This window comes from Diceros bicornis, chromosome 15 (assembly GCF_020826845.1).
Source record: "Diceros bicornis minor isolate mBicDic1 chromosome 15, mDicBic1.mat.cur, whole genome shotgun sequence".
In the NCBI taxonomy this organism is placed as follows: Eukaryota; Metazoa; Chordata; class Mammalia; order Perissodactyla; family Rhinocerotidae; genus Diceros; species Diceros bicornis.
In genome coordinates this window covers 26,738,933-26,765,754 of record NC_080754.1, presented here as the reverse complement: position 1 = coordinate 26,765,754, position 26,822 = coordinate 26,738,933, and the positions used below count along the sequence as shown (strand labels likewise).

Sequence of the window (26,822 nt, the reverse complement as noted above, 5' to 3'; positions counted from 1 at the left end):
TATTTCAAGGTAAAAGAAAATATTTTAAGAATTGGATCACAGTTAAGGATGGTCTTTATAGACTCCAAAATTGAGTTCATTTTCTAATATTATGTGAAGCTAGAATCCATTCTAGGCCGAAATTCATATTCTTTCCTCTGTGAGCAAAAAGAGTCTTTTAAGTTGGTTGATGTCTTTTGCTTTCTCTGCATCATTTGAAAAGTATGTAATATATTTGTCCAAAAATAAGTGAGTGGAGAAAAATTAGAAAATTGTAGGAATATGTATATATGTGTGTAAATAAATGCATACTCTTTCTTATCACTAAGATTTAAGATTAATACTTAGTGATCTTTGTTGTCATGTATTTCTTAACTTCAACTAACATGTTTCACTACAGGTAGCCACATATATGTATGGTGACTGAAATCCACTGGATACCCTTTCTTCCTATCACGTTACTGCAGGTTATACATAGTTTCTTAATTGTTCTGCCTGAGCAAACTAGGATGCCCTTTTCTCTAGCCTTCAATGGCGTTTTTTTCACTGCCTTTCAGCCTCTACTAACAGGCTCTGGGAGACCCCTTAGGGCCACTGCCTGCTGCCTCATTTTAAGTCAATGCCAGATGGTTTAGGTTTTTGTTACAGCAGCACGCCACTTCCAGGTACCAATTTCTGTTTTGCTTTTCTATTGCTGTGTAACAGACTACTACAAAGGGTAGTGGCATACAAAGAAACCAACAGTCATGTATTCTGAAACTTCCTCCAGGATTGGTGGCTTTCCTTTCTGTCCCTTGCCCCACCCCCCAAATCTAACTTGCTATATAAGATTCTGTTACAGGATGGTGAGAAATAGCTGATTCCAGAACTGGGGCATGGAAGTTGCACGATAAGCCTGGAGTATCTTTTTTGTGCCAGTATATAAGGAAATGCTCAAAAAAAACCTGAAGATGGCATAGCAGAAACATACAGGAGCCAGCCTAAAGGGGAGTTGTCATAATGGATTATAAACCACTGAATAAAATGAAAATCCATGAGTCCATGCAGCAAATAGATCAATAAATCAATGGCCGTGTATTTTTTTTAAATAGTCAGGAGAATATCATAGATTAAAAACATTTTATACTTCAGAATGGAAAAAAGATCCAATGTCATTGTTTTATATAGCTAATGTACTCTTTTCTTATGGTTATCTCAGCTTTTTTTTTTTTAATTATAAAATATTTATCTGTAGTTTGATGCACATAATAGTTTTTCTCTCAATAGTTGGATTTGATTCATTTTATCTAAATACTTACTTGTTTGGACATAAATTATTTTCAATCCAGGTTATGTAGTATTTCTTTTCTTTTTTTTTTTTGTGAGGAAGATCAGCCCTGAGCTAACATCCATGCCAATCCTCCTCTTTTTTTTTTCTGCTGAGTAAGACTGGCCCTGAGCTAACATCCATGCCAATCTTCCTTCACTTTATGTGGGATGCCGCCAAAGCCTGACAAGTGGTGCATCGGTGCGCGCCCGGGATCTGAACGCCGGCCACCAGCAGCGGAGCATGTGGGCTTAACCGCTATGCCACGGGGCCAGCCCCATGTAGTATTTCTTAAAACAAAAAAATCATAGAGGTAAAATTGTGATGCCCTAAAACCTTTTTCATTGAAATATTTCTTTTAGTTAATTGAAACTTCCATGTTATATCCCTTAGCCAAAAATTTTCTCATATTTTTATCAGGCCAAAATGGGCTTTTCTGCTTTGCTCAACTGAGTTATACATCCAACGGCTGTTCCAAAGAGTGGTATAATTCTTGGCTCATATCACTAGCATTAGAAGAAAAAATGGCTGGTGCAAGACCAAGGCCACGATATGATACATAGAAGTAACTTAATAGCTTAATTGCAAAGTTTTGTTTTTTTTTTTTTTTGTGAGAAAGATCAGCCCTGAGCTAACATCCATGCCAATCCTCCTCTTTTTGCTGAGGAAGACCGGCCCTGAGTCAACATCTGTTGCCAATCCTCCTCCCTTTTTTTCCCCAAAGCCCCAGCAGATAGTTGTATGTCACAGCTGCACATCCCTCCAGTTGCTGTATGTGGGATGCGGCCCCAGCATGGCCGGAGAAGCGGCGCGCCAGTGCACGCCCGGGATCCGAACCCAGGCTGCCAGCAGCCGAGCGCCATGCACTTAACCGCTAAGCCATGGGTCCGGCCCTGCAAAGTTATTTATTATCCAGTTTGTGGCTTTTTACAATACTTGGCAAATCTTAATTGAGCTTGCAGTCTGGAAAACAACCTAGAATTGACTACACAACACAGAACTGGAAACTTAGGAGGCTTGTGTGACAATAACTAGTCTTATTGTGTATTTGTGAAATCAAAAGGTTACTCTAGTGACACAAAGATACAGTAAACTGGGTGCTTATTTAACCTCACTGAAACATAGGGAAACTGTTTTAAACCTTTTAATGGAAATCTTTAAATAAATGTTTTCTACATTATTTTGCCTTTTAAAAGTAGAGTATACTTAATGTAATATTACTTATTTTTGGTGACCAAAGATCATACTTATTTTTGGTGACCAAAGATCATACATTATTGTATTGCACTCTGCTATATTTTATTGCATAATACAATACCCTATAATTTGGGGGATTTTGTTACTTGTTTTTGCTGTGTTCTTGTCAGCCTTATGAAGCTGGCTTTATGCGTGCCTCTTTGCATTTTATGATATATGAAGTGATTTTCCATGCATTATTTGATTTGATTCTTAGAATAATCCTAAGATGTAACAGCAGAGATGAAGACAAATTGATGGATTCAAGATATATTTGGACCAAGAAACTGACAGTGTTTGTTGATAGGATTAGATTAGGAAAAAGAGAAAGGTGTCAAGATGATTCAGAATTCTAATTTAAGCAACTGGATGGACAAAAGCATCATGTACTGAGATAGGAAATATTGGAAAAGGAATATATTTGCAAATATATAGCATTTCAATGGCATTGTTGTGTAAAGTTTGTCCTCAAGAGCTAAGAAATCTTTTTTCCACTCTATGGAAAAACATGAGGTAATTTTGAAGCATTCAGTTTACATACAGACTCAAGACACCTCCAAATGAGAATTTCCTACATCAGCTTAGTCTCTAAGTCATATGTGATTAAATATTGTATCTGTCTTTATTTCTTTAGTTTGAACTTCAGTGATTAATGAAATTGGAAGTATCAGTCAGTGGTCTAGCTGAGCACTTTACTGTTTTGAACACAATTGAGATTCTAATAGAAAGAAGAAAAAAACATAGATATTCAAAGGGCAATGAACTACATCTGTAATAAATAAAGTGACCCTTTAAAAATCAAAATACATTGGGTAATTATGTTAAATATAGAGTGTGTCAGTTAAAAGATAAAGATTGTCAGACAGTAAAAAGAAAGCAAAATCTATCTATGTGCTGTTTATAAGAAACACATTCAAAACATAATGATCCAGAAAAGTTGAAATTAAATAATAGGAAAAGATATTCTGTAGAAATATTGACTGTATTAGTTTTCTATGCTGTATAACAAATTATCACAAATTTAGCAGCTTAAAGAACTTCATGGTTTCTTTAGATCAGGAGTCCAGGCACAGCTTAGCTAGGTCTGCTGTAAGGCTTCAATCAAGGTGTTGACCAGGGCTGAGTTCTCATCTCGAGGCTTGACTGGGAAAGGATCTGCTTCCAAGCTCCCTCAGGTTGTTGGCAGAATTTATTTCCTTGCAGCCGTAGAATTCGTGGCAGCTTGCCTCTTCAAAGCTGGCAACAGAGAGAGACAGACGGATTGACAGAAAGATAGACGAACATAACCACAGGAATGACATCACATCACCTTTGCCATATTCTATTGGTTAGAAGCAAGTCTAACCAATAGAAGTATATTGGTTACTTATGAAGTCCCACCCACACTTCAGTGGAGGAGGGAGTATTATACAAGGCCGTGAACAGGGATCATAGGAGTCACATTAAAGTTAGTGCACCAAACCAACCAAAAGAGGAGATTTCAAAGCAAATAACAGTACTAGGAATAAAAGAGGTAACTTACAAATTATAAAAAGTTTGATTTACAGGGAAATGCAAATCAAAACTACGCTAAGATATCACCTTACACCCGTGAGAATGGCTGTGATCACCAAGACAAAAAATAACAAATGTTGGAGAGGATGTGGAGAAAAGGGAACCCTCATTCACTGCTGGTGGGAATGCAAACTGGTGCAGCCTCTATGGAAAACAGTATGGAGATTCCTCCAAAAATTAAAAATAGAAATACCTTATGATCCAGCTATCCTACTTCTGGGTATTTATCCAAAGAACTTGAAATCAACAATCCAAAGAGGCTTATGCACCCCTGTGTTCATTGCAACAATATTCACTGTAGCCAAGAAGTGGAAGCAACCCGAGTGCCCTTCCACAGATGAATGGATGAAGATGTGGTATATATACACAATGGAATATGACTCAGCCATAAAAAAAGACAAAATTGTCCCATTTGCAGCAACATGGATGGACCTGGAGGGTATTATGTTAAGTGAAACAAGCCAGGCAGAGAAAGACAAACACTGTATGACTTCAGTCATATGTGTAATATAAACTAACACACGGACAGAGAGAACCGTTTGGTGGTTACCAGGGGGAAGGGGGTTTGGGGGTGGGCACAAGGGGTGAAGGGCCGCATTTATATGGTGACTGACAAATAGTAATGTGCAACTGGAATCTCACAATGTTATAAACTATTATGACATCAATTTAAAAAAATGAAAAAAAAAAGTTTGCTTTACCAGGAAGATATAATAATTTAAAATTTTGTTGTGTTAAAAAAATTCAACCGAGTAAATCTGAAGATATAATTGGTTTTATTAAACAATTTGTGAATCAGGCAGCATCTCATCTAGCAAACAGAGATACTCAGAGGAGTTATACAAAATGGAAGATTTTTGTAGGAAGGAGGGTGGGCCAAGGAAGTTATTAGCAAAAGAAAAAAAAGGATTATTTTGGGCCAGGACATCTTCTCTTTGGGGGAAAGGGAATGGCAAGGGTTTTATCATGCAGGTTGCCTCTTCTTCCTCTGGGGGACGGAGAGGGCCCAAATGACAGATTACCTGTACCCCAGAGGGGAAGCTTGGTTCCAGCGCGTTGTAGAGGTTCCTTCCACTATTTTGGTGTTAACTGTCATTCAGGGTACTCGAGCAGCTTGACCTGAGCTCCAAGGATGAGGCAAGCCATGAATTGGCAAACAACAATAATTCACTTAAAGGAACCCCGGCAGTCAGAGAAAGAATGAACAAGGATTACATCTGGAGCAAGTGACTTCAGGGAAATAGAACTATTGGAAGAGATGGATGACAAGTTTAACAAGTAAAACAAAACAAATTATCCTGAGATTCTCAAGAGAAACAAAGTGACATGCTTCTAATCATAGCACAAAATAACTAAAACAAAAAGTGAGGAGGAAAAAACTTTTCTATATATTAATTTGTGGAGAGGATGATAGTTGTTGAGACTCAGATTCATAGTCTGGACCCTTAAGTAGAAGAGTATATCAAAGCAGAAAAAAATATAAAGGAAGAGAAAGAGCAAATGGAGGAGATGCAGCAACTAAAGATACAACAGAGGAGAATTTCTCTGGTTTAAAGAAGGATTGAAAGAGCCCACTGAGTTCCAGACCAGAGTGCTGAGGGTGGTGGGAAGAGAAAAAACAAGCTACTTAAAAGGAAAAAATACTGAGATATGTGCTGGACTACTCAATGTGACACTGGAAACTGGAAGGTAGTAAAATAACATCTACAGATTACTAAGAAAAGAACTGTGCCTATACCTAGCCAAAATATCATTCACTTGTTGTGGTGAAAGCCAGATATTTGTACCTGTACAATATGCAGGAATTCAGGTCCTCCATCCAGGGAAGGTTCTTAGTAAAGCATTCTCACCACATAATTCCCGACAGAGACTTTAAGATAGGGCAGAAGAAGACAGAAAACAGTAATGAGCAAATGGATCTCACAGTATATTTAATTAAATCTAAATGGTTAATGATAGAGTTATTGTATTTCAGCACATTCATTTGTCTTCTGCATTTTCTGAAACTTTGCAGCTGACCCAAAGCTTGATTAGACTCAGGTTCTGTCCCTTTGGCGTGACCATTAAGTGATGTTTTGTTCTAGTGGGAGGCATATAATTTCTGATGGTCTTTTTGTAAAATAACAGCCATTAATACTCAATTCTGGATCCATTAGTTCATCGAGCGTTGCAAAATGGTGATATTCTATCATTTTTCATTTATAGCTAGAACACTTAAATAGAGATGCTTTCATCTAACTATTTGGTTGTTCAATGATACAGTTTGTTGACCTTAAACAAATAGCCAGTTAATTCTCCAGCACAAGTGGGTTTATTGGGCATCAACAAAGAATTGTAATTTGAGATCTGCAACGATGGCAAGCCACGTGCAAGTCCCCAGGCAGCAAAGGGAGGAGAAACTCTTTTATAGAAGGGAAGAGGAATTTGGAAGGGCTGTTGTAAACAAAGAGTCCATTGGAAGAGACTGGGAGTTCAAAGTGTAGTGGCTTTTCATTGACTGAGTTGTGACAGTCTCTCATTGGCTAAGCTTCTTGCTGGTCCAGTTGAGAAAGTCTTCTTCCTGTTGGGCTCTGCTATCAACGTAGGGCATGAGAGCTCCCCCTTTTGGCCTCCTGACTCCAATTTAACGAGATTTGTGTTTATTAATTTTCACATTTCTTCCTTTTGATCTAAATCTTTCTCTGAAAGCATCATTGATCAAGAGTCAGGTTTTTCCCGTTTTAGCAGCCTTTTGTCCCTGGATGCCAGGAAGGACCTTTCTTGGGTCTTGTGTGCCATCTCAGAGGGAAAGTGGCGAGATTTGAGTAACAAGAAGGGGTAGAAGGGAGAACTCTCAAGCATTTTTCTTTTCTAAAGTCCATATGTTATCAAGATCATAGGCATTGGTGATCATCTGAAGCATTATGTCATCATCAAAGGTTTGGCAGACAGACTTCCAACAGGTCTGATCCAGACATCTTGAGAAAGCTGTCTCATCATATGTTGTCCGCTTCAATTCTGGGAAATCTTTCCTTTCAGGTCACCAGATGATGTGCAGGTCCAGTCAGGGTTTGGTGCTTTCTTTAGGTGTGTTATGTGAATCCAAGAGTCTATTCCTTGCGGTTTTATGGCACAAGGGTTAGTTAACAGTACCTGATAGGAGCCTTCCCAGCAAGATTGAAGAGAGTCCTTTTGGAGGTGTCTTTTCCACCTTTCCATGCAAGGTATGATGCTTAAGGTCTTCATCTCCCTGGAGCACACTGTGAAAAGATTGCTCTACCAAAACATGGTTATTATTAATAGAACCCATTAAGCCTTTGCAAATATTGGAGTATATCACCTTTTATCAGCTGTGGGTCAAAAGAGAGAGCAGTCAAGTGTATTGGGCATCCTGTGACTGTCTCAAAGGCTGAGAGTTTATGAATTCCAAAGGGAGTGGGTCTGAGATTTAGAAGGACCAAGAGCAATGCTTTTGGCCAAGGTATTTGGAGAGTCTCTACAAGCTTTGCCAGTTGAATCTTAATAATGCTGTTAGTGCGTTCGACTAAACCAGAGGATTAAGGGTGGTAAGCGTAGCAAAAGTGTTGTAAAAACCGGCCAAACAGCGCAGACTTGTCAAAGTACCTGACCAGTAAAATGATCACTGTGAAGCTCGAGAGGAGTTTCCCAGATAGGGATAATCCTTTCCAATAGGACTTTAGCCACAGAAGAGGTGGTAGCCTGTCAGCAAGGGAAGGCTTCAGTCCAGTGAGAAAACATACAAGCCATGACTAAAACATATTTATATCCATGGGATGAGGGATATTGTATGGCATCCATTTGCCAAACCTCGAATGGTCCACTAGGCAGTTTAAAATGTCTGGGAGCAGTATGAACAGGCTTCCCTGGATTGTGTTTTAGACGAGTGGGACAAGTGAAGTAGGCGCTTTTTGCCGCCTTGTTGAATTTCTCCACTAATACTGATTCATGAATGTTGTCATTTTGTCAGTAGACCAATTGGTTTAATGCATGTACAGTTCTTAGGAATGGGAATTTTAAAGTCTTTAGTAGGACTGGGTTGTTATTTGGTCCAAACCAGAGCTTTCTCTCTTTATCAAATCAACAGTTGTTGAATTTTCCATCTTGTTTTTCCTTTTCTGAGGCCAATTGTAGGGTTTCTTTGGTCAGTTTTTCTAAATTATCATTTAGGGAAATTTCCCTTTGGACCATGACAGAGGTTTGGCTGCTGTTAGTTCTTTTAAAGGCAGCATTCCTCGCAGAAGTGTCAGCAAGGTGATTTCCCTTAGCTTCCAGAAAGTCAAGTTTAGAATGCCCTGGGATCTTAATAATAGCTAAAGCAGCAGGTAAAAGTATGATAGCCAATAATTCCTGAACGTAGGGGCCATTTTTACCTTTATTTCCACTGGAAGTAAGGAAGCCATGTTGCTTCCACAACATTCCAAAATCATGAGCTACTCCGAAAGCATATCTAATATCAGTATAAATATTGGCAGTTTTGCCCCTGGCTAAAGTACAAGCCCATGTAAGAGGTTATAATTCAGTCTGTTGGGCTGAAGTAGCCAAAGGTAAAAGTGCTGCCTCGACAATATCAAAAGGAGTTGCAGCAGCATACCCAGCACAATATTTGCCTTTGTCACCTTTTAAATAAGAGCCATCGGTGAACCATGAGAAGTCAACATTACCCAAAGGAGTTTCCTGCAGGTCATCATGAGAAGTCAGGATGTGATCCGTCAGGGTTAAGCAGCATGAGGGATTTCGTCGGTAACGGAGGGGAGAGGAGTGGCAGGGTTGAGATTATTACAATGTAAAAGAGTTATGCCAGGAGCAGTTAACACAAGGATTTTGTAGGAGGTGAGGCAGCTGACTGAAATATGTTGAGTGTGATGAGAATTCAGGAGGGCTTCTGCAGCATGAGCTATAAAAATGGTTAAAAGGGATCCCACAATGATTTTCTCATTAGACTTAATCAGAAGGGCAGTGGCAGTAATGGCTGTAAGTCAAGGGGGGATATACCTGTGCCACAGGGTCCAGTTGCTGGCTATAATACCCTATGAGTCGCTGGTAGTCCCTGTGTTTTGGGGTGAGTACCCCAAGGGCATTCCCTTCCTTTTCATATACAAAGAGGAAAAAGAGATAATTGGATTATCAGGTGGGTTCATCAAACTCTCCTTTAAGGCCTTAAAGGCTGTGTCATCCTGTTCTTTCCATAAAATTGGGTCTGGGATGCCATTCTTCAGTAGAACATACAGAGGTTTGGCTATAAGAGTGGAATTTGGAATCCAATTTCAGCAGTAACCAACTAGCCCAAGAAAACTTCGCAAATGGCACTTAGTTTTGGGTTTTGGGAAACTTAGGACACCATGAAGCCTATCTGGATCTAGGTTTAGCTCTTGTTCTGATATCAGACGCCCTAAATATCGAACCTGGGTTTGGGCAAACTGCAGTTTCTCCTTGGTGACTTTATGTCCCTGTAAGGCTAAAAGCTTTAGCAAGTGGGTGCTGTCTTCCTGTGAGGAGACTTGGGAGGAAGAGCAAAGAAACAAATCATCCCTGTATTGCAACAAATTAGAACTCCCAGGGAACTTTATATCATCTCGATCAGCCTTCAGCATTTGTGGGAAATAAGAAAAGCTCTCGGTAAAACCCTTGGGCATTACTGTTTAGGTGAATTGTTTTCCTTCCCAAGTGAAGGCAAAAAAGTATTGACTGTCTTTATCAACTGGTAATAAAGAACACACTACATAAATGAGTTACTGTAACGAATTTGCTTTCAGTGGGAATGGGATGTAGGGAATGGATGTTGGTAGGGTATGAGGGTTAGGAACAACAGGGTGTTGAGGGGTAACAACGTGGTTTATTGCTCAGAGGTCCTGGACAAACCCACCTTTGGTTCTTGAGTTTTCTCGCAGGTACAATAGGAGTATAATAGAGACTAGTACAGGGATAATGAGGCCTTGCTCCTTGTAATCCTCTATGATAGACTTTATACCTTGAAGAGCTTCTTTACTTATAGGATGTTAATTAATTCTGGGGAGAGGTTTTGAGGGATTTATTTGAATATTGTTGAGAGGTACGCTTTGAATTTTACCAATATCAGTTGACGACTTTGCCCATAAGGAGGGTGGGAGCTGATTCAGTAGCGACAAATGATCAGAGTTTCCAGAATCAGCTCTAGTACTGTTGGAGATGGAGCAAATAGAAGATGTCAAAGCGTCATTTAATTCACCTGATTGGCTGTTTTGATGGCTACTGTCAAGTTCTAGAATTATTTCCCCCTTTCAGGAGAAAGAAATTCCAGCATGATACTTTTCCAAGAAGTCTCGGCCTAATAAATGGATTGGGGCAAAGGAACTAAGGAGAATAGAGTGTGTGTCTCTCAAAGGGCCTAAACAAAAGAGAATAGTTTCCGAGACAGAAACCTTTTGAGGTTTATTAGAGATCCCCACTGTTTGAACTGTTTTAGTACTCCGAGGCAGGGGCTGCTTCATAGCAGTGGGGTTGAGCACCAAGAGTGTGGCTCTGCTGTCAGTTAGGACAGAAAGAGATTCGTCTCCAATCTGGAGAAATGTTTCTCCTTTCGGATTAAGAGGGAGGATTGGGAAGAGCCCCTGTAGTTCCACGGAGCCCTGTCATTGAGAATTTGAAGGACGTTGGTAACAATCTCTTTTCCAATGTCCTGGCTTTTTACAATAATAGCAGAAACTAGGAGGTTTTTGGTTTCATTTAGGGGCCTTCATTTGCTGGAGTTGAAGATTAAATTTTTAGCGGTCTTTCTTTGAGATGACTCATCTAGGGTACGAGAGAGTTGATTTGCCAGATTAACTAAATCTGGAGTGGATAATTTCCTGCTCCATTCTGGTCCTTTTTACTAGAAGGGAGAGGTCCCAGTTCAGCCCATTAATAAACACAGAGTTAACATCTGAAGGAAGATCAGAATTTTCTTTAAAAACAATCTGCAGGCTGGCCCGGTGGCGTAGTGGTTAAGTTCATGTGCTCTGCCTTGGCGGCCTAGGGTTCACAGGTTTGGATCCCGGGCGCAGACCTATGCACCACTTATCAAGCCATGCTATGGCAGGCGTCCCACATATAAAGGAGAGGAAGATGGGCACAGATGTTAGCTCAGGGCTAATCTTCCTGACCAAAAAAAAAAATAAGAAAAAATAAATAAAAATAAAATAAAAACAATCTGAAGTCAATTGTAATAGTCATAAACAGGTTCATAAGATTTTTGTGCACAAGGCTGAATTTTGTTCCAATCAGCAGGCTTTGCAAAAGTCCTAGGAATTGCCCAATGAAGTTGCCTAGTGATTGCCCAAGCCTGATCATACAACTGGTCAGCAGGTTGGTCTCCTCGTTGTAATTCTAGATATCTTTCAGGATTTTCCCTCCCAACTCCAATTTAATGAGGTTTCTGTTAATTAATTTAATTTTTATAAGTTCATAGGGAAGGCAAGATAAATGTTTGATTTTTCCCCTTACTTTGTCAGTTTACAATGTAATGAATTGATTCTCTATCATCTTTCTTGGGGAGAGGTGGAGGTCTCATTATAAACTTACATAATTCAATATATGTGATAGATTTCAATCCATTGCGATTTTTATCTTTATTGAAGCTCAAATCGTCTCGTCTTTGGCCAGTGGGAGCAAAGATGGCTCCTGAGTCCTTTTGACATGACCCTTATAATCTTGGGTAAAGATGGGACAGTATTTTTTTGTTTTGTTTTGCTTTGCTTATGTAAAAACCTCAGAATGTCATCTCTGCTTTTGGGAAGGTAGATTTTAGGGATCTGTTTGTTTCCTAGGATATTTGATACTTAGTATGATCTTTGACATAATTCATAGGCAGATATGCCTTAGAATTTGTGTTACTTGCAAAGAATAATAGTTTTATTTTTTAGTATATGTGGAAACTCAAAAGAAATCAGCATTTCCCGGCAACAGGTGTAGAGGCATATGTAAAAATGGTTTATTCAATCAATAAATAAATATTTGAATGTTTAGTCTGGACCAGTCTCCACAATAGGAACTCTTGGGAATTCAAACAATCATGAAACCTGCTTATTTATTTAACATTTCAATAAAATAAGTTCCAAGGATTGGTTTTAAGCTTGATTTATTTTTTCTTTCAGATCTGTCACGAAATCGCCTTTCAGAAATTCCCATTGAAGCATGTCACTTCGTTTCTCTTGAGAATCTCAATTTATACCAAAATTGTATTCGGTATATACCAGAGGCGATTCTAAACCTACAAGCTCTGACGTACTTGAATATTAGGTAAGGATTTTTTTAGAAGTTTTTATTTTATGTGGTCTTTTCAATTTTCTCTTCCCTTTCACTAAAATTTACATTATTTGTTTATATTAGCAGTATCTATACATGTTCTTAGGCTAAATTACCTGTATTTCCTATGTCCCTCTAGTTTCTCCCTTTGTCTTTGACTTTGCAATAATTAATAAACTCTGATAGCCATTAGCCTAATAGGCTTGCAGCAGTCTTGTAGCAATGGTTCTCAAATTACATTTTCAAGTAAGTTTCATCAAATGAGAATAGATCTGAAATTACTTTGTTTGGTTCTTGCCATTATATATTTTTGTATATTAAGTTCTGAATGTATAAATGCATTTATTCAACTCATCAGCTCCATCTTTGCAATTTTATAAGAATTTTTTTCTTTTATTATAAAAGTTATGCATGTTCATTGGAGAAAATGAGCAAATGTAGAAAAATGCAAATGTAGAAAAATATAAAGGAAATTCGTCAAAATGTTGTATCTGAGTTATATAATTGTAGGTGATCTTTTTCTTTTTTTCCAGGCTTTTAGTCAAATTTTTAAATGTTTTTCCTCTTGTCATGAAATATCCTTTGGAAATATTATTATATGTAATCATTTTATTGTACAATTTATATGCTTCTAAAACTCATTTTCCCTCTCAGATATTTATGTTCTTTCAATTTTTTCCCATGATAAACGTAATACTAGTAGAGAATTTTGTATGTAAATGTTTATTTTTCTCCTTTTTTAAGATAAATGTCTAGGAGTAGAACTATTATTAGATTAGAAAATTTTTAAAGCTCCTTATCTATGTAAATTAAATCAGCAAAAGAGCTTGAAACTGGAGGGCAATTTATCCTAAAGATTAAGAGGTTAAATCTACATAAGTAAAATTTTAACTTATTTTTTTTCTAATGATAGATCTGTTTTATTTTACTTTTAGTTCTGATTTACATGTTTTTGTATAAATAAAAGATTCCTTACCTATACTTCAGTTGATAAAATATATTTGAAATCACAACCTGTCACTTGTTTTCTGTAGAACTATATTTGGATCATTTATGTACATTTGGCTTTAATACTGTAATGATTAGGGAAGTCGATTACAAACACTTATAAAAATAACTCTTCTTTGGAAGGAGGAGGACGATGATAGCTATCTACCCTGTTTTTAAATCTTTTTTTTTTTTAAATAAATTTAGCTTGAATAAGATATGTTGTTTATATAGCTGTTTATATAGTTGTTTATATAGTTGTTTATATATTATTTACAAAGGAGTTTTATGGTGCAAGAGCCCTGTAAGAAAGGTAGAGGAGGTATTAGGATCCTCAGTTTACAGATGAGGAATCTGTGTAAGATACAGATGAGTTAAATGCTGTGCCTAAAATCACAGAGCTGACAAGTGAGGAAATGAAGGCTAGAATTCAAATCCAATATCCTGTTTGTTCCTTGTAAGACTTATATATTTGTTGTTTTACTGGGTATAGAATGGGAAAGATGCAAATTTTTTTCTTGAGTGGTGGGCTCTGACTCTTCTTTTTCTACTTATCCGTTTAGTCGGAACCAGCTGTCAACATTGCCAGTACACTTGTGTAATTTACCATTGAAAGTCTTAATTGCCAGTAATAACAAATTAGTTTCACTCCCAGAAGAAATTGGACATCTCAGACATTTAACGGAACTTGTAAGTTAACATTTTATTTTTTGATTGTCTCACATGTATGTACTATAACCGTATCATCCCATCCTCTTTTATACGGTAAAGACCCATTATTAAGGTGTTATTTTCAAGTATCAACAATGAAGTCTTACTGATGGATCAGTACTCAAGTGCTTTGGCACATGATTAAGAAAGAACTGAAAGTACAAGTCTAATAGGCCCACATGGAATGGGAAAAGGTCATTAGAATTAGGTTCTAACCAATATTAGGTGATTTCTGTTATTAAACTTTTGAGATATAAGTTAATAATGCATTTGAATTTTTCAAATTAAATTTTAATAACATCAATATTCTGATTTTTGATTAGTTCCTATAGGGGAATGGACACTATAAAAGTCAGGCTTATTTTTTTGCCTGACATGCTATCTTTAGAACCTATCTCCCACTCTAAAGTAAGCTGTTCTTAACTGCCTTATATTTTCTAAGAAGCCTAATTTTCACCTACCACTCCTTGTTACTCTTGAGTACTTATGTTCTGGGCATGGGAGTAAGACTTCTCATTTAATCCCCACAATAACATTATGAATTGGGTACTATAATTATCATCATATTACAGCTGAGGAAACTAGCACTCAGATAGGTTAAGTAATTTGCCCAAGGTTCCATAACCGAAGTAGAATTTGAAGCCAGTCTACCTTAACTCCAAAGCCGTTTCATATTTCTAAAATGGTCAAATACAATTATATCTATTGAGTTTTGGGAGTATAGTTCCATGTAGATTTATTAACAAAGAGGGGCGTCATAAACAAAAAATAAATACACGTATACTCTAATTGGACCACATATTAACTCACTTTTTTTTTCAGGTGGATTATGAATATAAAAGATCACATGTAAAAATTCACAAATATATTAAATCTGGAGTCTAGATCCTAGACCACTGTTTATTTAGAGCCAAGAAAATCTAGGAACTAAAGTCCAAAATGTATGTTTATTGGCATTTCTTCAGAACTTGGGTTAATAACATGAACTAGAGGTAAATTATACTCGTGATTCAAACTCTAATTTTCAAGTTATTTAAACTTTCTGTTTCTACTTATTGAATCCTAAATACTTAAAAGATAGATATGTCTCACAGAAGGTGCTTTTAGCCTTCTACAAAAGAGGTGAATTGATACCCTCAGTCATACAAACAGCTATGGCAAAGTAAGGATTTGTCATCCTAAAGCTCTTGATTCCCACTTAATGGTCTTTCTGCAACATCCTTATTGCTTCTTTCCTTTTTTTCCCTTCATATTTTGGTGAAAGTAAGCTGTTGTCTTTCAACATATACGTTTTCTGAGAGAAATATTACAGATTGCTATTATCTTCGGGCTAAAGCTAAATGTTCCTATCCTTTCAACTTCTTTTAGAACCCTTTTAACTTTCATGCCTAGAGCATTGGACTAAGAAGTCTAGCTTCTGATTCTACTTCAGTCATTAAGTGGTAGGAAAAGTAAAAACAGTATTATTTTCTCTAAGAATATTTTGGGAAAATTTAAAAATAATGTCTGAAGCTTATTGAAGTTTTTGGTAAATGGTCTTTTCTAATAGTCGATTAATATTTTCTTTTTACTCACATATTGGAGGAGTTTTAATTGTTAATGTGGCATCTTGGAGCTTTTATTAACCTATGCAGCTTCCTGTTGCTACACATGAGTTTACAAATTATTCTGGCTGGTCTCAGAATTATAGAATTCTGAATTTATCGATCTTGGAACCTGTAGACAGTCTCTTTTGAGAACCAGTGGGATCAAGCTATTTACGAAGATACCAGAAGTTCTACCTAATATGCTTATTGGAATCAGGTTGATCAGATGCTAATAGAGCAGTATCTATTTTTTCCATAGCCTTTGAGTTATGTGTACTTTATTATTTTTCCCTCAACATTCAGTTTGATAAAGAATAATTTGAATCATCTTCATTGTATTTTTATTTTACATTTTTGAACAGTTGAACTGGTATTTTGAAAATAGGATTTGCTTTCAAATAATTTAATTGTTATAATTTTTATCATTGTTTTGTTTTTTCTTCTAGTTTCATTAGATCAATATAAAGTAAAAATATTGTCCTAAGTAGATCTGTTTTTATACTTTTTTCTGTTTTACCTTTTTATCAACGTTTTTATTTGATCTGATATTCTAGGCCTCCTATCCACATCTTAAGTCTTTTAATGTTAGTTCTGCGCACAAAATTAATGTAGATCTATATAAAATGTATAGAATCAGTTAAAAGCCTATAAGCTTTTAAAATTAAATGCTAGTACAAACTGTGGAATTATTCTTGGGCACAGCATCATAATTTTTTTTTACAACTAGGAGGGACTGTGGGTATTACCTTATCCAACCTCATTTTACAGATAGGTTAAAGCAGGCAAATTTGTAATATTAGAACAATTCTTTACTTTGTATCTTTTTGAAATAGGATGTGAGCTGCAATGAAATTCAAACAGTACCTTCCCAAATTGGTAATTTGGAAGCTTTGAGAGACCTTAATGTAAGGAGAAATCACTTAGTACGTTTGCCTGAAGGTAAGAAACTGTGAAATAATAATAACTGCTTTATTATTATTTGTCTTTTTATATTGAAGATCTCTCAGACTGGGCACAAGATAAAAATGTATGAGTTACAGCCAATGTTTGAGATGTAATGATTTGTTCAATATATGTTATCTGTTCCACTGTGGATTTTAAAAGTTAGACTCTTCAGTGAAAAGCTCCAGTAACTGTTGACCAGTGAGTGTGTTTTTAGATCTTGTCAACTGATATAATTGGTAACTCAGGTTAGGATCACTGGAAGTTTCAGTAAGCATAACTACTTGGGAGAACTATAACATTTTTGTTAAGGGGATAGTTTAGTATAATGAAAAACATTCCTGCAGTTAGCACTGACTTAAAAATGGCCTTGACTTGAACTTAATAACTTTATCCTTCACTGGCTGGAAATGTTCAGATGGAGGCTAATTAACTGGTTGTGTGGAGGTGATGTGTAAAGTGAATAATGAGTGGAGTGAGAGACTGCACCAGGAGACTGATTATCTTAGGCTGGCTGTAAGCTCTGGTGTATGTATTTGAGTGATAAAAATGATTAAACAAATGAATTAAGTATAATTTATCAATCTTTCAAAAATCCAAATGCGTGAAAGAAAAACCTATAAAGGAAGTGAAAATGGGGAGAACCATTATTTTATTAGATCAGAATATATATTTCTTTAATTTTATTATGGAAAATTTTGTGTTTAAAGGAGAGCAGGTAATCACCCAGCTACAGCAGGCATCAGCTCATGACAACTCTTGTTTCGTCTGTACTCCCATCCACTTTCCCTTACTCTCTCCACTAAATTAACTTGTAACAACTTCCAGAAATTCATCTGTAAACATTTCAGAATGTTTATTAATTATTTCAAGGACAATTAATCTTGAGAAGGTGTTTTCATGACAGTGATTCTCTAGGTTCTTCTACAAAACATGACTTCCAGTGTACAATAAATATTGAATTAACTAATGATACTTTTGCTTCAGTGTAGAATCCAGATGTTTACACCAGTTTGATCCAGTATGATATTTAGTTCTAACATACTAGTGTAGCTTTGACATTTTGGATCCCAAGTAAGCGTCTCAGAAAGTGACATTTCCAGTCCACTTTTATACACTTAGTGCAACCACATTTCCTAAAATCCTGCATTTCTTTCTTCTCAGGCTTGTCCAGTAACTTTTACATCTTTTATCTTCAGAGCATTTCTCATTTCCTCCTAGTTCTGCCTTCTACCACCTCAGGAATGTGCATGAAGGCCCTCAGCAGAACTGACCAAAATCATGACAGTAGGACCTTATAACCCAAAATTTCTATCTAGGATTACCCCTCTACTCAGGGTCCACCTACTGTGGTTGATCTTTAAAGGTTTACTAATGTAATAATACTGACTTAATATGAAATCAATTAATGAAAACATTGGGGTTTTGGTGAAAATGAAAATTCAGGGTTTCAGATGGCAATTTCAATCTAATAGTTTTATCACCTAATTTATTTCTGTATCTTATTTTGAATGCGTTATTACCAAGAAAAATTGAGTCACACAAATAGTTTCAAATGGTTTTTTATCAGTTTATTTTGTAATCTCAGCATAGTCAGTTAAACTGAGATGGCAGGAAAGCTGTATTCAAACAGCCACACAAGTTGGTGTGGAAGTTCACGTTCATTAATTGGTTGTCTCTAACATATTACGATTTGGTCAATAAGATATTACGTCTATTGTTATATTGCTGTTTTGATTTTAAATTAATTTCAATTTTTATCAAATAATATATTACAACATTCAAAAAGTCAAATAGTATTGAAAAGCTTAAAATAAATAATAGCATTCCCCTGCCTCAGCCGTGCCCCCTCCCCAGTTTCAATAGCCAGAAGCATCTACCTTCATTTCCTTTGACTCTTTCCACTGGTATTTGCTGACATGTTTCTAAATGATATGCTTTTACAGCTATTGCTGGATTTATCAACTTTGACACTTTATGTCAGCTTCTTGTTATGGTAGATGAGGATTTAACTTCCTTACACTGTTGCCATCATACCTTCACTTCCTTCCTCCCATTTTCCCAGTCTAGTTTATCACAACTTTTTTTTGTGTGTGTGAGGAAGATCAGCCCTGAGCTAACATCTGCCGATCCTCCTCTTTTTGCTGAGGAATACCTGCCCTGGGCTAACATCCATGCTCATCTTCCTCTACTTTATATGGGACACCGCCACAGCATGGCCTGACAAGCGGTGTGTCGGTGCGCGCCCGGGATCCGAACCAGCGAACCCCGGGCCGCCACAGTGTAGCACGAACACTTAACCACTTGAGCCACCTGGCCGGCCCCTTATCACAACTTTTGATTAAATTATCATTCATTGTTTACATTGTTCTAGCTACATAAATAACGTTCCCTGCCAATGCAAGTGATATACTCTGATTTCATTTTCTTGCTGATACATCTTGTTTTTGTTGTTGTTTTTCTAGAGTTAATAATTTCTCTCTTTTTTTTAATTTGCTTCGTTTTTTTCTGTACCTATGACTAATTCCTCCCTCTTTTTCCAGCAACCTTATTAGTCAAACCAATCAGATTACCTATCTTTTTTCCCCCCTGCAAATCTCCCTCATTGAGCCTTTTTTCCTTCTCTTCCAGTCTAGGCTGGTGGTTCTCTGTTACTGCTGTCTGGCTGTCTTTCTTCTGTGTTGAATACTCTTTTTTTTTTTTTTTTGTGAGGAAGATCAGCCCTGAGCTAACATCCATGCTAAAGAAAGATCGGCTCAGAGCTAACATCTATTGCCAATCCTCCCCCTTTTTTTTCCCCAAAACCCCAGTAGATAGTTGTATGTCATAGTTGCACATCCTTCTAGTTGCTGTACGTGGGACGCGGCCTCAGCATGGCCGGAGAAGCGGTGCGTGGGTATGCACCCGGGATCCGAACCCTGTGCCACCAGTAGCGGAGCGCTCGCACTTAACCGCTAAGCCACCGGGCCGGCCTTATGTGTTGAATACTCTTATTTCTGGACTCCATGTCTTCTTCTTTCTTACTTTCTTTTTTTTTTTAGTTTCAGTTTTATTTAGGTATAATTGACAAATAATTCCTCTTTCCTGCTTTACTCCCTTATTTTGCTGGAGAGCATCTTCTAGTAGGTTCTGGTCATACGACTTCGCTTGAAAAGAAATACCTTTATTCTTTGCTTACCCTTGATTAGTAATTTGTTTGGTTATAGATTCTAGGTTGAAAATTATTTTCTCTCAGATTTTCAAGTCTTTGTTCACTTTAAGCTTTCAGTGTTAAAAATTATTGCTTGAAAATTTGATGCCATTCCTAATTCCAGTCCTTTGTTTGTGACCAGTTTTTCCTCCTCTGGAAGAGTTTAAGATCTCTTTTTTTCTACTGCTCTGAAATTTTATGATGATGTGCCATAGTATGAGTTGTTTTACTTCAGTGTCCTAGGTACTTGGTGAGCCTCTTTCCAAACAAGACATTCACATCCTTCGTTCTGGGAAATTGTCTGATATCTTTTTGATGATTTCCTGTCTTCTGGTTTCTCTGTTCTCTCTTTCTGGAATTTTGTGTATTGGATATTGGACCCCTGTCATTGATCCTATGATTTTTCTCATCTTTTTATTGTTCATTTCTTTGATATTTGGTTTTACCAGGTAGTAAACAGTTGCAACCATTTATGCTCTAACCATTCTTCTGAATTTTTACTTTCTGCCATCATATTTTTCATTTCTAAGAACGCTTGTTAGTCTGAGATTTTTTTTAAAACATCCCTTTCTTGTTTCAGTAATTCAGTATCTTATGTTAGTTCTTTTTTTTTTTTTTTTTTTAATTTATTTGTCTTTTTCCCCCAAAGCCCCAGTAGATAGTTGTATGTCACAGTTGCACAGCCTTCTAGTTGCTGTATGTGGGACGCGGCCTCAGCATGGGCGGAGAAGCAGTGCGTCGGTGCGCGCCCGGGATCTGAACCCGGGCCGCCAGCAGCGGAGCGCGCACACTTAACCGCTAAGCCATGGGGCTGGCCCTCTTATGTTAGTTATAGTTTTTCAAAGTTTTCTTCTGTTTCCTATCTATTACCTGTTTCTTCTGAGTTCCTTTTTTCGACTGGTTTGTGTATTTTGATTTCCGTCTTACATGCTAGAGGCTTTTCTAAAGGTCTGCAGATCATATACTGTCTGTCTAGAGCTGATTAGGAGTTCCAGATATACTGGGCAGGAATTGTATAATGGTAATTAAGCAGCAAGCTGGGTATTTTGGAGGGAAAACTGCCATGTCAGTGTCTAAAAGCCTTTTGTATGGGACTATATTGTTTCTCCAGAGAGAGAGATTTCATTTCTTCACCATTGTTGTGTATATTCCTAACTACTGGCGTTCAAGAGCTGGGGATGGTTGGGGTTGAGTAGGAAAGTGTGGACCTCTTGCCATTAAGTGTGTGGACTTGCACTTAAATCCTCCATCTTCAGCTGGCGGCTCATCCTGACTTTTCATTGTGCCTGGGGACCCTGACTTCAGGGCTTTTCCATTCCATTTCACTAGAGAATAACTGGTTGACTCCTGTGGTGATGGGAGAGGGGTGGTGCCCCAACTGCGTGAGTTGGGGTTTGGGCCCCAGGCATCTAACTGGTTCTTTATACAGACTATCGTCTCATCTCTGTTAGCCCACCTTCCTGTGGTATCAGGCCTCCAGGTTCTGAGACTTCTGTAGTTCTGTGAGAGATCAAACAGCTTGCTCTTCATTAGTATTCCTGTCCGTAAGCAACTAGATTTCATTTTATACCAATTTGCTGTATCAGTTAATCACTAAGAAAGAATAGAGGTAAATACTTATGTTAAATTTACTATATTTTTCTAGAAGCTCCTGTACAAATTGTCTAGTTTTGAAATATCATTAATTGTTCATTTCCGTCTTATCTCCCTGCAGAGCTGGCAGAGTTGCCTTTGATACGGTTAGACTTCTCCTGCAATAAAATCACAACGATCCCCGTTTGTTATCGGAACCTCAGGCACCTACAGATCATCACCCTTGATAACAATCCACTACAGTCTCCTCCCGCACAGGTAATCCATAGCCGATGTGGAGTAGGTTGTGACCAAGGATGAGATTTAGAACTTAAGTTAGATGCATTTATCTTGCTGTTGAAAATTAAGTTCTTTTAAAATAAATTTACACACACTATGTATTCTTTAGAAGTCTTGAATAAACGGGATGGAAGATGGGTAATGTTTCCAGAAGTGTTTTTCTTTTCACTAAGTTGACTTTTTTTAAGTTGAGGGATTCTTCCTTAAAGTTTTTTCTAATAAAATTTGAGTTAATTTCTTTCTAGTAAAACTTGAATGTAGACAATGTAAGTGCTAGCGACAAAAACACTCAGCTTTCAGAACTAAAGGTTATCAGTGCATTTTGTCTGACCATTGTTTTTGTACCTTCCTATTTTCTAAAATCTTAAGTACCTCATTTAGTCAGTTTGGTCATTTGTTTATCAGTGACTGGAATGAAACTATTTAATAATAAAGTAATTATAAGGTAGCTTTACCTATAGATTTGAGACATCCTACAATCTAAAACATTTTTACCAGCCCGCCTTTTTCACTGTAGCTTTTTTTACTTTGCAATTGATTGATGGTCTTATACAAGCCTCTGTCTAGCAACTATAAAAATTTTTTGAGTAAACTTCATAACTATAGAAGGGTCTCATAATCCTAAAGAATTTGTGTTTTGACTTCTGGGACAGAAGTCAACGGGTAAAAACAAATATATATATAACTTTAATATTTAATCATTTCCTACTTTTCTCTCTTACAGAAAGTAGGATTGAAAACATAATTGTACATGGTTTTTGGATTCCTAAAAGCAAAAGTTGCCAGTATAATCTATGGGGGAGCAATGCTTTAAATCCCTGACTATGCCTGACTACTCAGTGGGATAAGTTTCCTTGGTATTCTAACAGTGTTTGTAATCATAAATTATTTTATATGTTACTGAAATTTATTAATAACTACAAACAAAGACCTATATTTTTATCACTTAAACACCTAAAATAAAAAATAATATAATTTGTTATAACAGTATTAGATTTTTAATATTACTGTATGTACTTTATGATAGAAATGCCTTCTATTTCCAATATACATTAAGTAAAAAGCTGATTGTGATAAAAAAGGGACACATATTGCAGATGAGTAGTAATTTGGTTGCATTTATATGTTACTTTCTTTAGATATGTATAAAAGGCAAAATCCACATATTTAAATACCTGAACATACAAGCTTGTAAGATTGCTCCAGATCTGCCAGATTATGATAGGAGACCCTTGGGTTTTGGCTCCTGGTGAGTATGTTCTATTTTTTATCTCTCTGTCTCACAGGAAATCAAATAAACTGGACCCTTAAATCTGCCTGAATGTTTGATTAAAGGGAAGTAACCTATTTTGACACTGTTTTACTCAGAATGCTTCTTTTAAGTAAAAAGTTGATTACATAGGTGTGACAAAGTGTAGTTCTAAGTCAGCGTTTCTCAAATATCTCAGCACTGTTGGTATTTTGGACCAGATAATTCTTTGTTGTTGTGAGGAGCTGTCCTGTGCATTGGAAGATGTTTAGCAGCAACCCCGGCGTCTGTAGCACCCTCCCAGCGTGACAAACAAAAATGTCTCCGGACATTGCTAGGTATCCCCTGGGGGGTCCCCAGTTGAAAATCACCAGTCTGAGTGACCTGAATACAAACCATGGCTCTACTGTTAACCAGCTCTGTGACTTCAGGCAGCTCATTCAAACTCGCTGGGCTTCATTTTTTCCATAAGGAGTGAAGAGTTTAGATTTGATGACCATTAATGTCACTTCAGAATCTTTTAGTCTGTGAATCCCTCAGGTATATAACACCTGACTTATAAGGTCATCCACTTGGCATTTCCAACCATCCAGAACAACCTTAAGGAGCAAGAATTAAAATCAGAAGGCCTTTAAACAGGCAAAATAGCTATCTCAGTGAAGGTGCAGTAATGCTCATAGACTTGACTCGAAAGAGAACCCCTCAGGCATTCTCTTAGAACCTGTCACATTTTACATTAAAGCAGAGTCCCAGTGAGCTTGCTTCTCAGTATCCTAATCTAAAACAGATTAACCAATTTCTAGTTTGGTAGAGTTTCTAAAAGCAGACATATTGAAAGTACAAAAAGTAATTTGGAGGAAAAAATAAAACAGTAAAAAACAAACGCGTATTAAACAAAAAATTCAAGTTTGTGTGGAAAGAAGATTCAGTGTGCAAGAGGCATAAGGGGCTTTAAAGGTAATAATGTCTCATCATGTTTTAAAAGCTGTGTCTTATAAATATTCTTTTTTGTCTATATGGTATATTTCATAATTTTAACAAGATATTTAAATAAGATATATTTAAAGCAGTAAAGCTCTAAAAACAGCAGTTTGACACCATTTAGCATATATGCAAAGAACCGTCCATATTTCAGTAATATTTTGTTATTACTATATTTTAGCACTGTACAATGATTGATGCTCATTGAAATGCTAAGGTATATCATTTCCAGTAAAGGGAAATATGCATTACAGTTTAAATTTTTTGCATCAGAAATTATTAGAATTAAATACTTAAGTGTTTATGGTATTATAAAGGGATAATCTCAAGCAATCTGAAAATTTTATTTACGCAGAACACAATTTCTCGGGGAAATTAAGTGTTACTCCAAAGGCATCTATTTCTGCCCTTTGCCACAGACCACGCCTTTCTTCTCCATCACCACATTCCTAGCTTAGCTGTGTGTTTGGCGTACACGGTAGATGCTCAACAAGTATTTATTGAATGAATGAACAGTCAGTTTGGTCACACAAATGTTATTTCCCTCCTAGCTTTCCTCTGCTTAAAGTCATCAGAAACAACTTTGTAATGGCATTCTGGGTTTTTTGGTCTGACTGTTAGGTTGAAGATTTGCATAGACACTTTGAGGGATATTTAAAACACCAGCTCTAACCTGGTTGTTTAAGCATACAATAATACAGGTTTTAGTATATTTACACAAATATACAAGGAGAAGTTAACCGAAATCATACATACCCATAAAAGATTCCTACCAAGAACATCCTCAGTCCTAAGACTTTTAACTCTGAGAGGACTGAAAGCAGGTATGTGATGTGAAGGAGGACATCAAAGGTTTTGACATATGGTAGGGAGTGGGTCTGACACACTGTGTGGGAGATCTAGGCCCCTCTTGGAGGAAGGATTTTGGCAGTGAGGAGCATATGAGGGGACCTGGACCATTATTGCCAATAATTTTTTATTTCCTTCATTCATTATCTCCTTCTCTTTCTTTATTTCTTTTTCCTTCTACCTCAGTCAATTGCTTGTAATATAGAAATCTTGTTTCTTATTTATTGAAGAAAGTTTTGTTTTTCCTATTTAAAATTTTCATTAAGAGTGTTCTGCTGTACTCTTAAAAGATGTATAGCAAATGAAAGTAGCTTTTATTTTATATATATACTAGTTGATTTTCTCCCTTGGAGTTAGTAATCCTTGCTAAGGAAGAGGTTTTCTGTCCTGAAATAGCAGAGCGGGAACATTAAACTGCTACTGCTGCCTTGGAGATTTGAGTGTAAGACAAAATAGCGATTTCTGGGTATGTGTATGTGAGGGTATGCCTGAAGAGACTGGGGAGAAAGCATCATCACCTATATGAATAATGAGCTTTAATTGAGGCTGCAGGGCTAATTGCAGAACCTGTTTTTCTCTCTGTGACTCTGTCCTTAATCTTGAGGACTAATTAGTCTTGGACTAATTTTTTTTCAATATAGCAATCCTCATCATATTACTTTAAAAACATACATCAAAAAAACGTGGGAGGAGATGTGTATGTATGTTTGCTAAGAGATAAAAGAAGGCTTGAAGTACAGACTTCCAGTTATAAACTAAATAAGTCAGGAGATGTAATGTACAGCATGGGGAGTATAGTCAGTAATATTAAATTAACTTTATAAAGTGACAGATGGTAACTAGACTTATTATGGTGATCTTTACCCTGTTTGTACTCGAACACTAGTTCTGGGGATCAAATGACCTGTGTCTGAAAGTGCTTTGCTGACCGTAAAGCCTATATAAATATTAAGTATTATATTTACTAGCTGTCTACTGTGATCTAGGACCAATTTAATCCTAACATTCCTGTCTTGCTAAAGATCATATTGAAGAAACCAAGGTTCTGAAAGGTTAAGTGAACTGCCCGGTAGTACAGGGATCCAGAGCTAGAACCAAGGTCTTCTGACATTTTGAATAAATGTACTGCTAACTACAATGCAATTTCACTAATCTGTACCTCAATGAGAAAGATATGAAGGTACAAAATCTCATTCGCTAGTGCATGAAGAGTTGAACGAAATTTATATATATATAAGTTAAATATATATATATATAAATTTCTAGGACATTCTGAAACTACAAATAAAGTAACATAACTGTGGAAAAAATGGAAATTATAGAAGACAGATTAATTTAGTGAGCATAATTAGGGATTATTATAGGGATTGGAATACATTAGATCTATAATTACTAATTCCTTCGGAGAGGCATGACATGTTTAAGCTATTTAGACTTGACATTTAGGACAGGTTTCTCCATTGATTCAAGACTTTTTAAAAAATTTAATTGAGGTATAATTGACATACAGTATTATATTAGTTTCAGGTATGCAATATAGTGATTCAACATTTGTATCCATTTAGAAATATTCACCCCAGTTTTTTTGAAAGTTAAACCTACACTTACCATATAATTCATCTGTTCTACTCTAAAGTATTAAAAACATCAAGAATTTCACTGACATCATGCTGAGTAAAAAAAGAGTACATCTGATTCCATTTTTATGAGTTCTAGAATAATTAAAACTAATTATATTACTTTTCTTTTACTGCTATAATAAATTACCACAAACTTAGAGATGTAAACAATACAAATTTATTATCTTACAGTGCTGTAGGTCTGAAGTCTAAATCTTGGTGTCATTGGGCTAAAATCAAGATGCTGGCAGAGCTGTCTTCTTCTCTGTAGGCTTTGAGTAGGATGCGTTTCCTTGCCTTTTTCAGCTTCTAGAGGCTGTCTGTATTCCTTGGCTCTTAGTCCCCTTCCTCCATCTTCAAGCCGGCATTGCATCACACTGACCTTCTCTTCTGCCTCTCTCTTCCACTTTTAAGGACGCTTGTGATTACATTCAGTCCATTCACATAATTCAAGATAATCTATTTTAAGATCAGCTGATTAGCAACCTGATTTCTATCTGCA

At 36.6% G+C, this 26,822-nt stretch overlaps 1 protein-coding gene across 13 annotated transcripts in view; it reads left to right on the top strand.

The window, feature by feature from the left end:
• Nucleotides 1-26,822, top strand: part of LRCH3 (leucine rich repeats and calponin homology domain containing 3) — a 104,057-nt gene that overhangs the window by 31,704 nt on the left and 45,531 nt on the right. For all 13 annotated transcript variants that reach the window (XM_058555984.1, XM_058555979.1, XM_058555987.1 and 10 more), the window contains exons 2-6: nucleotides 12,184-12,328; nucleotides 13,885-14,011; nucleotides 16,452-16,557; nucleotides 21,465-21,601; nucleotides 22,762-22,871. In XM_058555984.1, the coding sequence (XP_058411967.1) occupies nucleotides 12,184-12,328; nucleotides 13,885-14,011; nucleotides 16,452-16,557; nucleotides 21,465-21,601; nucleotides 22,762-22,871 (625 nt within the window). The remainder of the gene's footprint in view (nucleotides 1-12,183; nucleotides 12,329-13,884; nucleotides 14,012-16,451; nucleotides 16,558-21,464; nucleotides 21,602-22,761; nucleotides 22,872-26,822) is intronic.